The 16,681-nt window shown below is 48.9% G+C and overlaps 1 protein-coding gene across 1 annotated transcript in view; it reads right to left on the bottom strand.

Moving 5' to 3' along the window:
- Window positions 1-15,097, bottom strand: part of PLBD1 (phospholipase B domain containing 1) — a 32,581-nt gene extending 17,484 nt beyond the window's left edge. The window contains 1 exon segment of the mRNA XM_015420696.1: window positions 14,736-15,097. Within this exon segment, the coding sequence (XP_015276182.1) occupies window positions 14,736-14,820 (85 nt within the window). The 5' untranslated portion in view covers window positions 14,821-15,097.
- Between the last annotated feature and the right edge of the window lie 1,584 nt (window positions 15,098-16,681).

The raw sequence follows: 16,681 nt of genomic DNA, 5'->3' as shown, positions 1-16,681 counted from the left end.
GTCTGCTGACTGGAATGCATCAGTTAGAATTTTTCTGCTACTTTTAAAAGCTCAAAAAGCCAATTACAACCTTTGCTTTCAGCTATAATTTCAACACAAAAGCATAATTTTTTGCTACTGTATATCATGTGGTTATGTTTGATGCATGGGTGCCCATAATGACTGCAATTTTTGGCTACTTTCAATGGGGAATAGGTGGGGGTGGGAAGTGATATACAGCAGTGTATTTAAATTTGAATTTTGAAAGAAGGAAGTGACTTCAGAGGAAGAGGTGAGTTTGGGGCAGTGTTCTGAAAGTGACATCATTGGAAGGGGTGGAGCGTGAGAAATGACATCACTTGACCTTTGACCTGGAAGTGACATTACAGGATGTGACATCACAAACGTGATGTCATATCCTGGCTCCTGGCTCCACCCCCAAAGTCTCCAGGCTCCATCCCCAAAGACCCTAGATATTCCCTGAGTCAGACTTGGCAACCCTACAATCCACATTCCAACTGAATTTTGCCAGTTCACACTGTAAAAATTCAGTTAGAAAGTGGACTGAAAGTGGATTATTTAGTGTGTGGCTGCAACCTAAGACCACTAATATCAATGGAGTAGCTTGCATAGCATTGTACTGAGGGAATACAGAGACTATAGAGCACAATAGGTTCCACAAGGAAGTTACAATGTCTCATTTGTGGGCTTTCTATCTGCATTAATTTTTCTGAGAAACTGAAACAAAACAAAATTTAAGCAAAAAAATATTTTGCATGATTGTGTTGATTCTACACATTCCCAGGGTATTTCACTTTTGCATATGCCTCAGATTAGCACCAATCCATGGTGGTGGTGGTGGTGGGGGACTATTTTAAAAAATCTTGGGTAGGATCCTATCACTCCATTCTGCTAAGTATGAAGTTTTTCTCTTTTGCTACTAGCCTTTTACCAGTGACGGAGGCTTTCCTCTGGATGAGGGATCTGCACTTAATTTACCAGAATGGTAGGATTCAATCTTTTATCTTTGTCTTCCTTTATTCTACATAGCTGCTTTGATTTTTAAAGTATTAGCAGGAATAATTCTACCCATATATATTTGCATCTCACATGGTTTTATCTTGTTCTGTTGCTATGGCTTTTTTGCTAATGCGATAAAGATTATTATTATTATATTTGCATCTAAACCTAACAATAACAGAGAAACCAATTAGTTCCACTTCCCATATTTTTTCAGTGTAAACAATTTCTGATTTGCTGAACATCCACATTTACAGAACTTGCACAAAACTTCTTGTTTCATTTTCTGCCACAAAGAGCATTCAAAAGTTAAAGATTCAGTTTAATTCTTAACTATATTGAGAAATACATAGTTGCCCAATCTCATAAGATCTTGGGAGCTAAGCAGGGTCAGTTCTCGTTAGTATTTGGATGGAAGACCACCAAGGAATACCAGATTCAATATGCAGAGGAAGGCAATGACAAACTGCTTTTGTTAGTCTCTTGCCTTGAAAAACCTCTGGGGTCACCATAAATTGGCTGCAACTTGATGCCACTTCACACACACAGTCTCAATATATCCAGTTCTCAACATGGCCGTATCTATGGATACTTAATCTGGAGACTGGGCCATGGAAAGACAAAATAAATCTGTCTAGAATCCTGAAAACCTAAAAAGAGCACCTCTAGCTTTAAGAAATGAATGTTGTTTGTGGCTGCTGCTAGGCAACCACAACAGTATTGCCAGCCTTCAAGCTTTGGTTTCTGTCAGTAAGCATTAGGAGGAGGTGCGGGCTCTTTTGGACTTTGAAGGAGGACTCACTGAGGCCAGGATTCCCAGCAATCATTGGGCTTGTTGCTACCAACAAGTTGCTGCCTTGCATGACCCCCCCAGGATTGGCTGTTTCCTTGCTGCTATTCAACAGCACAATACCCAGTGTGTTGTAGTGGTTAGGGTGTTGTTGTTGTGGTTTTTTGCTGTTTATGGTTAACATAATATCCTGCCTAAACAAGAGTCCTACAAAGCTTATTGATTATTTTGTGATGTTTTGGTTAGTCCTGAGGTCCCATTGCTTGTTTTCATTTTTAAAAATTATAATGGACCAGTGCAGCTGCAAACATTTTAGAAGCCCACCAATTCATTTTAAAGGTTTGTTTTTCTGGACTTCTTCACTGCAAAATCATGAATGATCTCCCCAGAGTCAATTGCTCTTGCAAGTTCATGCTTGATAGACAAAATAGCTAAGGGGCTTAACTGTTCTTTCCCCACAGTAAAATGTCTGCAATTTTTTATTACTGTTAGCCTACCAAAACATCTTTCAGATTCTGCCAGTGTGGCAATCTGCAAAAATCCATAGGCCTCTGTTCATGTCACTTAACATGTGGGTGGGGCTGTAATTTGATAAGTGGGGATACTTCATATATATTTCCCAAGATCCTAATTTAACTGTATAAACACACTCTGTGCTGGACCAGCAATTTACTATTCGGAATGTTGGTTCCAGCAAATATCACAAGTTCTGGGTATTCCATGTAGGTACATGTTGTAGATGCAGGGAAATAAGTTTCCATAAATATCTTCAACCATAATCTACAATTGGGCCCCACTGTTATGTGTCCCCCCCCCCACTCAAAAAAGTTAAGGAAAGAATTGCCCTTTGAGCTTTTCCTCTGTCTTTACCCCCCACAGGTCCTCTGTCCTGTTGCTGACAATATGCTTGTGCACTGTGTGTGGTATGGTATGGTAGGGCAATGGCATGGTATGGTAGGGTAGGGTAGGGCATGGGCAAGGGTCTCATCTAGTCTATCCAATCTAGTCTCTTTGATCTGAAGAACCACGTTTGATTCCCCACTCCCCTACATGAAGCCTGCTGGGTTACCCTGGGTCAGTCAGTTCTCTCAGAACTCTCAGCCCCACCTACCTCACAAAGTGGCTGTTGTGGGCAGGGCTGGCGCATCCATACATGCAGGTTAGGCAGTTGCCTAAAGCGCCACCTTAAGAATAGTGCCACCTTGGCCTGCCACCCCACCCTACCCCTCCCTCGCTAAAAGCCCTGCTCATCTCACCGCCAGGAGATGCGTCTCAACTGCAGGGCCCTGGCGCCCCCTTGGGTGGCAGGAAGGGAGAGCGGTGGCGGTGCCAGGGAGCAGGAGCCGCTCTGTCATTAGGCGGCAGCAGTGGCGGTGGATCCCACCAGAGAGCAGCTGTTCTCACTGCCCAGCCCAGCCTGTGGAACGAGGGGCCCCCAGGGCACCCTGAGGCTCCTTCCCTGCATGCTGGCTGCGGCAGTGGAGATGCAGAAGACCTCTCTTTCTCTGCAGAGCGGGGGCAGACAGGCAGAAGACTCACCTCCTGCCACCCAGTGACAGGAGAGACGGGCAGGGCCTGTGGACACCATCACGGCATCCAAGCAGCCCAGAAATGCCAGCCAGCCCTGCCAGCCGTGGGGAGGGGAGGGAGCTGGCCCGAGCGGGACTCTGGGAGGAAGCTGCCTCCCCCAACAGAGAGGCTGGTGGCTGCTGGGGAAGAGCAGCGCCCCCGGGGGGCTCCCCTGGGTCTCTCCCCCCCTGGCAGCCCCAGGAAGATCAGGTGCTTGTGAGCTGAGTCTCCACCCGACGCCTGGCCAGGGGGGCCTCAGGGGTTGGTCACAAAAGCCTTCGCCTCCAGAGCTCCAGCGGGGGCCCTCTGTGTGAGCAGACAGACCCGCAGGCCGTCCAGCAGTTGCCCCGGGGGGGGGGGGGCGCCAGAAGGTAGCCTCGCCTAGTGTGCAAAAAAACCTGGCACCTGGCCACCCACTAATGACAACATTATTCCCACTCCTGTCCTCACATTAGTTAGACATGTAAACCACCATTCAGAATATGATTGTAGGAACATTGTAATGGAGGAGGAGGAGGAGAAGTGTTGGGTTTTATACCCCTCTTTTCTCTACTTTAAGGAGTCAGATAAAATGTTCTGTAGCATCATTTCTGTAACTGGGTCTGGGGACTAGAGATGGGCCCCAACCTGGCTCATGAACCTAAATCCGTCACAAACCGGGCCTGGTTCATGGTTTGAGAGCAACAGTTTGTGCAATTGCATCTCCCAAGAACCTCCCACAAACCTAACCGATTTTCATCGAGGTTTGTGTGGTTCATGGGAGCGGTTCATGGGCCAGACATGCTGGCACCAAAGAATCAATTGTCAAGGCAACGAGAGGAATGGACTTCTGCAGCCCTTCTGGAGCCCTGGAAACACCAATCCTGGCCCTCCAAAGCTTGACAGGTAGCTCTGGCTGCCAACCAAAGAGCTTCCATTCTACTCTATGGGAACAGAAGGGATATATACTCCTGCTCATGAATCAGCCACTTTCACTTTGCATCAGGCAGGGAGAGATGGAGTAACTATTTAAGGAAGGAATTGGAACAAGGCTGTGATTGTGAACAACAGTGTTGGTGCTTCAGGGCTCTGAGGCACCTGTCTCTTTGCTACAGCCAGGCAGAGGGGCTCAGCAAATGGGTTCCTTACCTGAGGACCCACACACTTCCTCCTCCACAGGATCTTTGAACACCTGTACCTCTGCTCAAGCCAGGGTAGAGGGGCTCAGCTACTAGGTGCCTCTTTGAGGCCCACACTCCCCCCTCAGTGGGATTTTTGGATACCTTTCCCCAGCTGGGGAGGTGTCTGGCGGTCTCAGGGACCTAGGAAACCTCCTGTCCCTCTATTCAAGCCAGGGCAGAGGAGCTCAGCTACTGAGTGCCTTGGCTGAGGCCCCGCACTTCCCCTCAGCGGGATTTTTTGACATCTTTCCTTGGCTGGGGAGGTGTCTGGTGGTCTCAGGGATATGAGCCACATCTTGTCCCTCTGGTCAAGCCAGGGCAGAGAGCCTCAGCTACTGGGTGCCTCAGCTGAGGACCCACCCTCTCACCAAGTTGTCAACAACACCCCTCTGTGCCATGAGGGTGAGAGTGGGGGCCAAGGGTGCTCGTTATGTGGGGAAGAAGTCCACCACCACCCCATCCCAGAGGCCCCTGTCACTGTGGAGCAAGCCTGTTCTGCCAGCCCAATGGTGCTCAGCTGTAGTGGGGTGTCACCAGGGGTCTCAGAGGCAGAGCCTCTTTTGGCTGATGTGCTTATGGAGATGGATTTTGAGGCATTGCCAAAACCAGAGTAGGTGGGGCTGAGGAAGAGGAATCTGAGGGTGGTAATGAATCGGGGGGGGGGGGACATCCAGCTCCTCCACATCCCAATTCCCTGGGGCTGTTCCTGCCTCCAGTCCACCACTCCGTCAGTCTTCCCAGCCCAGCATCACACCGCAGCAGCTAAGCCTTTGGCTTGCCCCACTTTTTGGTCCCTGTTTCCAGCCCACACTTTGGGACCATTTCAAAACCCTCCCCAACAATCCCTGTGTGGTAGAGTGCTGGGTGGGCAACCTCCAGGTGCAGAGGGGCTCAGACCCCCACCATTTATCATCCCCTACCCTCCACAGGGACCTGTGAAAGCACCATCCAAGTATGTTGCCTCTGGAGCAAAAAGTGGCACCCAGGAAGGGGAAGAAGAGGCCTGCTCAGAAGGGAGAAGGGGGGGGGAGTCCACCCCAAGCAAAAAGAGTCACACCGAGGGTGCTGTGGGTTGGAGTGGGACCTCCAGGTAGGCCACCCTCAAGGAGTTCATTCCCACAGAGACAGTGTCACTGCCGAGCCAAAGGGCTAGGGGGAAGGCCCAGGAGGCAATCACTCGTGTTGTGGGTGAGATGCTTGGCCTGGATGGACAACCTTTGTCCATCATTGAAGATGTGGGCTTTTGCCAGCTACTGTGCTACGTTACTCCATCCCCTCGCAGAGGACCCTTGCCTGGCAAGTCTTACCCTCCATGCTCCACTCTGTGGTGGAGATGGTCAAGGCCCAGTTGTCCAGAGTGCAAGGGCAGACTACGTGCTTCACAGCAGACCTGTGGAGCGGCCAGCAGCATAGTTACCTCTCCCTCACTGCCCACCAGTGGCAACTGGAGGACATCTGGACTGCCAGGGCAAGACCAGGGCCCCAGAAGGAGGGGACAGTCCTGCTGCCAGGCTACAAAGTGGTTCTGCTCCATGTCCAGGGTATGGATGCAGACCACATGGTGAAGAACATTACTGCCACGATTAATGCTAACCTGAGGGAGTGGGTGGGCATGGGTGTATCGTCCGTGACTACATGGTCATGGATGCCAGTGCCAACATGCTGTCAGCAGTGAGGATTGCGCACCTCAAGGGCATTGTCTGCCTGGTACATACCCTGCACCTGGTAGTGAGGGATGCTCTCAGGCTGGGGAGCACTGTCAAGCACACTGCAGATGTGCTCATTACTCAAGACCGGCCAGTGCCTGGCTGTCCACTTTTCACACAGCTTCAAGTCCACCCACCAGCTGCGCAAGAGGTGGTGGTGGGGGGAGCCCAAACACCATCTTGTACAGGACATGCCCGCCCACTGGAATTCCACCTACATGATAATTGTGCATCTGGTGGAGCAGAGGAGCACAGTGCAGGACGTCATCTCATCCATACCCATCCTACACAGGGGAGAGGAGCTCAGCATAAGCTCCAGTGATTGGCTGATCCTCTCCAAAATGCTGCATGTTCTGAAGCCCTTCAAGGATACCACCGATGTCCTGTCCTCCCAATACAGCCAGCCTGGGGCAAGCCATCTCCCATATCTGCGGGCTGGACCAGGCGCTGGCCTCCGCACTGGAGCAGGGGGCAGCTCTTCCTCCGAGAGCTAGGGCCTTGATGGAGAGGTTGCAGGCAGGCATGGCCACCTGGTTGCATCCTCTCTGCACAAAGGAGGACAGAATGGCCTGTATTTGTGACCCCCATATAAAAGGCAGCATCACTCTGAGCTGCGTGGAGCTGCTGCAATGGAAGGAGGACCTGTGTGAGAAGATCTGGAGGCAGCAGGCCAAGCGGTGTGGCCAGAGGGAACGGGATGGAAGGGCTGGGGGAGAGGAGTAGGAGCAGCAGCCCACTACCTCAGCCCTCAAGAGCCCAACCACCAAGGACCCCCCAGTACTGGTCCACAGTGGTGACCTGGGAGATCAGTGGCATCAGGGAGGCCAGCTGTGCTCTGGCAGAGGACTCAGCAGAGGTGATGGTGTGGGAGTTACCATCTCGCCTGACCTTTCCTATGTGGCCATGAACCTCCTGTCCTGCCCCCCCCCCCAGAGAGTGGGTATTCTCCCACCTGGGATACATCCTCAGCCCCCATCGCTCATGCCTGGACCTGGCTTTGGTGGATGAGTTGTCCTTCATCAAGGTCAACCTCCCCCTACTGGGCTACCCTGCTTTGTACCATGGGAAGTAAAGGACCTCTGTCTCCTTACCATCCTTAATGTTTTGGGTCTCCAGGGGTGGACTCCAGCAGTGTCTGAGCCACCACCTGTCCTCCCATTACAGTCAAGTGTGGGGTCTCAAGCTAGATGTTGGTGGTCTTCTCACTTGAGGAACCACCTCACCTTTGGAATATTTTAAGTTACCTTCCTCCTCCGGAGCCATCACCTGGCCTCCTGCTACAGCCAAGCAGAGAGCCAGTTTGGTGTAGTGGTTAAGTGTGCGGACTCTAATCTGGGAGAACCAGGTTTGATTCCCCACTCCTCCACTTGCACCTGGCTGGATGACCTTGGGCAAGCCATGGTTCTGATAAGAGCTGTTCGTGAAAAAGAGCAGTTTCTGTCAAGAGCTCTCTCAGCCCCATCTACCTCACAGGCTGTCTGTTGTGGGGAGGGGAAGGGAAAGCAGTTTGTAAGCCGCTCTGAGACAGTTTGTAAGCCGCTCTGAGACAGTTTGTAAGCCGCTCTGAGACACCTTTGGGTAGTGAAGTATAAATCCAACTTCTTCTTCTTCTTCTTCTTCTTCTTCTTCTTCTTCTTCTTCTTCTTCTTCTTCTTCTTCTTCTTCTTCTTCTTCTTCTTCTTCTTCTTTCAAGCTAGGTATTGGTTTCCTCACCTGAGGAACCGCACCCCCCACTTTGGGATATTTTAAGTTACCTTCCTCCTCCAAAGAAGAAGAGATTGGATTTATACCCCACCCTTCACTCAGAGTCTCAGAGTGGCTTACAAACTCCTTTTCCTTCCCCTCCCCACAACAGACACCCTGTGAGGTGGGTGAGGCTGAGAGAACTCTGACACAAACTGCTTTTTCAGGAACATCTGTGCAGGTCACATCAGCAGGTACAAGTGGAGGAGTGGGAAATCAAACCCAGTTCTCCCAGATTACAGTCTGCACACTTAACCACTACACCAAACTGGCTCTCTCACCAAAGCCACCACCTGTCCTCCTGCTACAGCCAAGCAGAGGGTCTCAAGCTAGGTGTTGGTTTTCTTGCCTGAGGAACCGCACCCCCCACTTTGGGATATTTTAAGTTACCTTCCTCCTCCAAGTCCACCACCTGTCCTCATCTACAGCCAAGTAGAGGGTCTCAAGCTAGGTGTTGGTCTCCTTGCCTGAGGAACCGCATACACTCCTGCCATTGGGATATTTTAACCACCTCCTCCTCATGAGCTGTTTTGTGGACTCAGGTCCACCTGCGACGAGGCCAGAGACGGAATCGCTGTTGAAGACCTGCCAGAGCCTAGCTGCCCACCCAGTCTTGGGCGGTGTCTCGCCTGTTCCCACCAAGAATATTTCTGTCCCCCCAAGCACATTCCTTTTCCCAAAGGCTATTTCTGTTCCCACCAAGAACATTCCTGTCCCCCCAAGAACATTTCCCCCCCAAGCATCAGCACTTCCAGCCTCCCTCCCACATATGCCCCCTTAACATGTCTGTCCCCGCAAGAATCGACGCTTCCAGTCTCCCACCATCCATGCACATCCCCAACCTTCGGGGTAGGGCGGGGTATAAATTTAAATATAAATAAATAAATAAATAAATAAATAAATAAAAATAAACCTGCCTCCCTCATTGAGGACATTGTTGCTGTATGTGAGCATTCCATCTCAAGTGGGGCTACCACTTGGGAGTATTTCTGCTAGAGGGCCACTCTGCCACTCATACACCCCCTCATCATGTCTGTCCTTCCAAGACTCGCCCACCCCATTGTAGCCAGCTGCTCTTACCTTAAAAGGCCTTTCCCTCGCCCACCATGTTGGGGAGATGGATTATGGCCTCTCACCCGGGGCTATGTTTCCAAGGTGGCTGGTGTCTTCCATCATGCTCAAGGGCCACACTGCCACTCAGTGGCCTACCCCGTTGGGGAGATGGATTCTGGCTGTTGCCCCCTTTCTCACCCAGGGCTCTGTTTTCATGGTAAAAGGCCTTTCCCCTCACGGTCAAAGGCCACTCCGCTCTCAAAATCGGTGCTTCAAGCCTCCCTCTCCTCACAATTTCTGGCCCCTAAGAATTGGCGCTCCAATGTGGCCTGCCCAATGTGGCAAATTTAAACCTAGCCCAATGTGTCCTGTCCAGTGTGGCAAATTTTAACCTAGCCCAATGTGACAAATTTCAGCCTCCCCTCACCTACCCTGTTGGGGAGATGGATTCTGGGTTTTGCCAGCACCTCTCACCTGCGGTTACATTTAGGACTTGGTGTGTCTTCCTTACAGCTCAATGGCCATTCTGCCACTCACAGGGCCACCCCTTGGGGAGATGGATTCTGGCTGTGGCAGCTCTCACCCAGGTCTACGCTGACATGTTAAAAGGCCTTTCCCCCTCACGCTCAAGGGCCTCTGTACCACATTCTGTGTCCCCCCCCCAAGAATTGTCATTCCAAGCCTCCCACTGCCCACGTAGACCTGGTGGACTCAGGGCTGTGAGCCTGAGCCACCATCTGTCCCTCTGCTATAGCAAAGCATAGGGTCCCAGCTTCCTTGGCTGAGGAACCGCACCCCCCTTCATTGGGATAGTTTAACACCCCCTCCTCACAAGCTGTGTTCCCCCAAGAATCGTCACTTCAAACCTCCCCCTGTCCACACATCTTTTCACCATATCTGTCTCCCCAATCTTCCCTCATAGCACAACACCTATCTCGTGGACCAACATTTACCTCAAAGCACAATACCTACTTCATGATCCCAGATCTACCTCATAGCACAATACCTACATCATGGACCGACATTTACCTCATAGAGCAACACCCACCTCACGAACCAAGATCTACTTCATGGCACAACACCTATCTTGTGGACCGATATCCACCTATAAAAGCCTTTACTTTGTCAAAAATCCACTCGTACAAGCAAACTGGTTTGATTGCACCCAAGATTTTCCCATCTACAGCAACAATGTCCACAATGAGGAGGCAGGCGGGTGAATGCCTCCTGGGCCCAAGGTGGTTCGCCACCTCCAGGATCTAAGGGGAGGCAGGCGGGTGACTACTTCCAGGGCATGAGGAGAAGGGTTGGCCACCCCCAGAAACCATCTCCATACCCAGGTGATCAGCTCCCAGGCACAAGGGGAAGTGTGGCGGGCCACTCCCCAAACCCATTCACCAGGGACAAGTGGGCAGATGACCACCTCCCAGGCCCAAGGAGAAAGATTGCCCATCTGCAGCAACAATGTCTATGATGAGGAGGTAGGCATTATTCACACACACCCCACAGCCAATCCTCTCCAAACATGGCGGGCAGGTAGAGAGGCATCCCAGGGAGGTCTGCTGTGAGTTTGATGGCTCTAGCTTGCAGGGGGTCCGGTCTATACACTTCTGAACCTGTGGCCATGATTTCCCCAGAGAGCACTTTTCGGAGGGGCACCTTATTTGGGGGGCCTGCTACTCAGCCCCCACACAGCCAAACCTTACCAAACTTAGAAGGCAGGAAGAGGGGCATCCCGGGGAGGTCCTCTGTGAGTTTGATGCCTCTAGGTTGCAGGGGATCCATTCAACACACTCCAGAACTTGTAGCTGTGATTTCCCAAGAGAGCAGTTTCCTGGGGGCACCTGCTTCAGGGGGCTATAACTTGCCCCCCGTAAATCCAATCTTTACCAAACTTGGAGGGCGGGTAGAGGGGCAGCCCAGGGAGGTCTTACATGGGTTTAATATCTCTAGCTTGCAGGGGGTCCCAAGAGAGCACTTTCCTGAGGCACCTGCTATAGGGGGCTGTAACTTGGTTCCCTAAATCCAACCTTCACCAAACCTGGAGGGCAGGTAGAGGAGAGTTGGCTGGAGACTCACTGTGAGTTTGACATCTCTAGCTTGCAGGGGGGCCATTCTACTGCATCCTGAAGTCACAAACCTCATGAACCATGAACCCATTCATTAAACTGAAAGGTTTGTGGTGGTTCGTGAACCACCAAAAGCCACCATTTTCCCAGTTCATGCCCATCCCTACTGGGGTTCCCTGGTCTGCAAATAATAAAGACAGAGGGTGAGCCCTTTCCAAACCCCTTGAGGTAATACAATAATAAAGATCTCTGCTTCCCTGGAATATGGGCAAAGACTATCCTCCTCAGGAGAAGAGGATGGAATCAGGGGTGAGGTCTGCTAGAGTTTCTAAAACCCACAATAATGTAACTTCCAGACCACCTCAGAGCATTAGCCACAAGATGTGTGGATTGGTTGTTGGGATTCAATTGTTCAGCCCTAAGAACTCTAATTGGCTAAGCAGCAGTGGTAGACAGGCGCCTCTGTGAATACACAGGCAAAAAACAATGGCCGTTTCAATTGAATACTGGAATGTTAGGTTTTGTGTGACACTGGTTTTTCTATTTCTATTAACAGCCCTTTCATTTCCCCAGGCCCTTTTCAACCCTTGTTCAGTTGATCTCTAACTAGAACAGTGATACTCACTCAATGACTCGCAGAGAGCCATCACCCAACAGAGCTACATGCACTTCCACTCCTGGTAAGAGGTCTGCACCTCAGGGAAGCTTGCAGCTTACAAAAGCAGCTATTTTAAGGTGGGAACCATCTGCTAACCACAAGCCCCACGGGGCAAGGGTCTTGCTCACTTTCCTGAAACATAAGGAGACACATGTGGCTCCTGAGCAAAGCCAGCATCAGCGTCCCATGAGGTGTGGCAGTCACTGGAGCCCAGGTCTTCTGGTGGGGCCCACTGGCACCAGCTCTCTGTCCATGCACCTCCTCATCACCTGCCTTTGTGCCCTTCCCATACCCACTCACTTTCAAGCACTCTGCTACCAGCATTCCCAGCTACAGGCAGTGTTCCCTCTAAGCTGAGTTAGTGTGAGCTAGCTCACAGTTTTTTAGCCTCCAGCTCACACATTTTTGTCTTAGCTCAGGAAGGAGGGCCCCAGAGCAAACTAATTTATGCAGTAGCCAAATCGCTCGCTCAGAACTTTAATGCCAGCAGCTCACAAAGTATAATTTTTGCTCACAAGACTCCACAGCTTAGAGGGAACATTGGTGCAGGCAGTGAGGGTAGCTGTGAGTTTGAGTGGTGGGCAGGTGGGGGCATACAGGAGGAGGGAAGCAGAGAGTTGGTGGTGGGCAGAGGGGCTGCCTGGAAGGCTCTTGACACTTTCCCCAGGGTCCCCCAAAACCTGGAACTGGTCCTGCTGTCCAGCCTCCAAGTATCACTGAGGTACACTTTATTACTAGGACATTTTTTCAGTCTCCAGCACTAAATTCCTTACAGTCAACGGGTAAGTGATTAACTTGGGTCAGGGCCTTTTGAGCTGTGGCCTGATAGAATCAGCTACCCTCTGAGATCTGGACTTGTATGTTATGTACCCAATATAAATTAAAAAAGAGTTGTTTTAAATGTTTGTTAAAGGTTTTCAACCTAATTTATTGTTACCCACCCTGAGCCCTGCTATGCAGGGGAGGGCAGGTTATAAATCCACTAACTAAATAAACTTAAATGTACTTTTAAAATGCAGCTGGGTGTGGTTCTCACTGTACTGTTTTGAGGACGAGAAGGAATGAAAGTTTTTATGGGGCATGTGCTGTATGCCCCACACTTTGAATGGGGATTGTCTCATGCATGGTGAGCACCAGGGAGGGACAAGGAGAGAACTGGGGGGCAGCTACCATCATGCCTGTTTTGGCCCTTAATACAGTGGAGTGCTTAAATGTGAAGGTGTTTGTTTTTCTTGTGACCACCACCATATCTATTTGGACCTCGTTACTACACTGTCCACGGTTAAATATTGGGAGCAACTCCAAAAAAACGTTTTGGCTGCTTTTACATGCTTTGCAATAGGTGTTGACCATTCATTGTTCCTTCCTTGTGACGCTTTATATCTTTGAATAATTGGAAGCCTATACCTTTGAGTAATTGTTTGTACAATTATAATATTGGAATTTCATATTCCATAATTCAGAGTTGCAACATATGCAGATTAATTATAACCTATATTCTAAACCTACAAGCACTATTGCAAACCCATGTACTATGTTCTAAAAAGTTTTCCTTCCAATGGCATAATCATCTTTTAGTTAATGGATGTTTTTCCCTTTTAGAAGCACATAAAATAGAACTTCACCTAGAAGATAAAAATTCCAACCATGGCATGAGTATGAATTTATGATGTGATGTGAAAATTGATCACAGTTCACCATAGATGTATCCTGATGTTGTCTCGTATCCGGTAGGTGTTTTACAGTTGCTCAAATTCAGAACAAGGATGCCATGAATTTTCTATATAGCTGGTAGATGAGGATGAAAATCTCTTGCAAGTTATGTAGATAATAGTTTATACAGAGTGGATGTGCAAACTTTTAAAAATCTAATCCATCATTGGGGGGGGGGGGAAGTACTGCTAATGTACTTTTTCAATTCCTAAATGAAGGAGCAGGTACTAGAGCAGGGGTCTCCAATGTGATGCTCATGGGTGCCATGGCACCTTTCCTGGCGCCCACCAACTGTTTTAGAGTGGGTGGAGCCAGGTGGGGCTCTTGCCTAGCAGGGCTTCTGATTGGTCACTGGAGGTCTGACTGGCTGTGCACATTACAATAACATTGTTTCAGTTACAGCTGCCACCACAGTGGTGATTTTATTCTCGGTCACTCCTGTTTCCCTGTGTGTATTTTTAAACTTACCCCCCTCTCCCCTGCACTTGGGCTTCCTCCTTGTGCACAGCTCTGCCTCCTGTGACAGCCATTTTGTAGTTGCACCCCCCCCCACACACACCATCCTGTGTGAGGATTCCAAAGGTGCTCACAGCTCAAAAAGGTTGGGGACCCCTGTACTGCCAAACAAACGTCCAACGTCCAGGAATAGCTCTTTCCAAGTACAGCAGAAGTCCCAGGACAGGAGGGGGGGGGGGCGCTCCTGATTTTATTTTTATTTTTTTAACCTCAAATAATAAAACTTTTAAAACGAAATACCTTCCTTGACCCTAATGGTTTTTTTGAACACTTCAGCTCCATATAAATCTATAGCCACGGAAAACTGTCTCCGCGATTCCAGAATACATTTAACTTTTTAAATTTAAGACTCAGCAGCCACAACCGGTCAACGCTCGACATTAGTTCCAAACGAAGGACGTTTCGGTATCTTTTTTCTCTTTTTTCTTTTTTGTAAGAAAAAAGTTTTCTAAAACTGTCTGGGGGGGGGGGGGGTTTGCGTCAAGGTCGTCACCGGAAAACTTAGAGCGTGAGGGAAAAGCGAGAAACGCAGAGCAGAGTTTCTCTGCGGGGCTCCGAAGGAATGTCTGAGGCGATTTCACACTGTCTCTCCAGTTCAGGGTTGGGCGCCTCAGTGCCTCCACCACGGACCCTTGAAAATGCCCCAGAAACGGGACTCTACGGCAGCTCGCCTCGCTCCCTTCCTGGTCTTTGGGGTCCTCCCGCTCCGCCACCCACCGCCACGTCTCCAGCCGGGGCTATCTTGTCTGAGCTCCTCACCTGCTCGAGTTTCCGCTACGGCCCAGAGAAGAAAAAGACCCCAGAAGCAACAGCAGGAGGACAGGCAGGCAGCTTGCCGGGCCATGCTGGGTCGCACGTTGTGCGTTCTGTTTCTGACTGAGGCGGCGGCGGCGGCGGCCCTGCGATTTAGGCAGCCTTCTCACTGAGGGCACGGCCCGCCTTCACCCAGCCCCGCTGCCCCGGAGCTGTCACTGCAGGCCCGCCCTAGCCTTGACGGGGTGGGAACAGAAAGAAGGGAAACTCCCCTCAGCCCCAGTTTGGGGCATTTTGACTGTCTCGGGCGGAGAGACAAGAAGCGAACGATAAGGGCCTGCACACCGGCGGCTACCTCTCTGGCGACAAGTTTTTCTGGCGAGCGACTCCCAGAATAGTTTGATGAATGCGAAGAAATTACGTCGGTGCTCCCCGTGGTAGCGGCTAATCAGGATGGTTAAAATGTGTGCCTTAAAAATAGGATGTCCCCATACTACGTACTGCGTGCTTAAGATCTCTTAAAACGGAACAGTTATACCTCACCGTTTCCCTCACAAGGCAGAATTGCTGAAAAAAGGGGGGGGGAAAGGTAAAATTTCTGCAGTCATGGTTAAAAGTGCATCCTCGGTCTCGGTTAATGGTAACTGAAACGGCTGAATAGCATATGGCATGATTGGCATTTATGGAAGGGTGCCCCACACCACTCTATAAATGCCACATGTAGAACTATCAAAGTTCCACCTAAATGTTTACACCAATTGGAATTCATCAAACCCGCTTATGATTCAGTCCTTAAGGCAAGAAGCAACAACAAAAAGAGTTCGTTTTGTTCAGAGATTGCTTTAGTTAATGAACTCTTTTAATCCCTTGCTTCCTAAAGTTCAAGAATCAAGCAAGATCGAATAGGTTTTCAGAGATGGTGAGGTGTGTGTGTGTTTGTTTTCAGAAGCTGATGCCAAATTTGTAATCGAGCATGCTCATATTTACATGGTTGTCATTCTTTCTAATTATCTTGTGATAATCCTATAATAATCTCACATCAGGATCAGAAGATCATTAGTTCAGTTCTGGCATTAAATATTGGGTTTATGCCCAAAGCTGGTGTTTCCTGGGACCTGTGGGAAGAGTGTAATCCATTGAAAACACTGATGTGCACTTGTTTAGTGTTCCAGATTAAAAATCCCACTTTAAACACAAACATGCAAAGTGGTAATTAACTGGCAAATTGATAATTTTATGGCTAAGGCTATGTTTTCTCCTAATTCAAAACATAATCATTAAACTATGAATATACTGCATTAAGTGAAAAGGGATTTTTCATATTTTGTGAAGTCTTGTGAGCAAAAATTCTACTTTGTGAGCTACTGGCATTAAAATTGCGAGCAAGTGATTTGGCTACTGGATAAATAAGTTTGCTCTGGAGCCATCCTTCCTGAGCTAAGACAAAAATGTGTGAGCTGGAGGCTAAAAAAACTGTAACTTAGCTTAGAGGGAACATTGCTTATTGCCCATGGACACTACATTTACCTTTAATTTAAAAAAGACATTCAGATGCTATATTTAAGAAAAATATTGTGTGGTCTCAGCATATTTTCACAATGACACTTGAATAAGTTGTAGATTAACTTGCTTTCTAATGTGACTTCAAATCCTTTTTTTCTCACAATAGTTACAAGAGACAAAATAGGAAAAGGATCAAAGGTTTTTTTTAATATAATGTGTGAAAATTATTTTAGTTTCCTTTAGATGTTTTTCTTAAATTATGTACATAGTTTTATAACGCTGACACTTCTTAGTCATACCAAATATATTCTTAAGATACGTTTTGAGTGATGATGATAGTAGCAAGAAACACCAACACAGGGGAGCAAAATAGAAGAATTAAATTTATTTTCATTTGATAATGGTCCTCAAAGTAAGAAAACCCAGCAAGTATTTATATATTCCACATT

This window comes from Gekko japonicus, unplaced genomic scaffold (assembly GCF_001447785.1).
Source record: "Gekko japonicus isolate JY-2015 unplaced genomic scaffold, Gekko_japonicus_V1.1 scaffold1291, whole genome shotgun sequence".
NCBI lineage: Eukaryota > Metazoa > Chordata > Lepidosauria > Squamata > Gekkonidae > Gekko > Gekko japonicus.
Note: the sequence above shows the minus strand (reverse complement) of the source record. Positions and strands in the feature narration are given on the sequence as shown.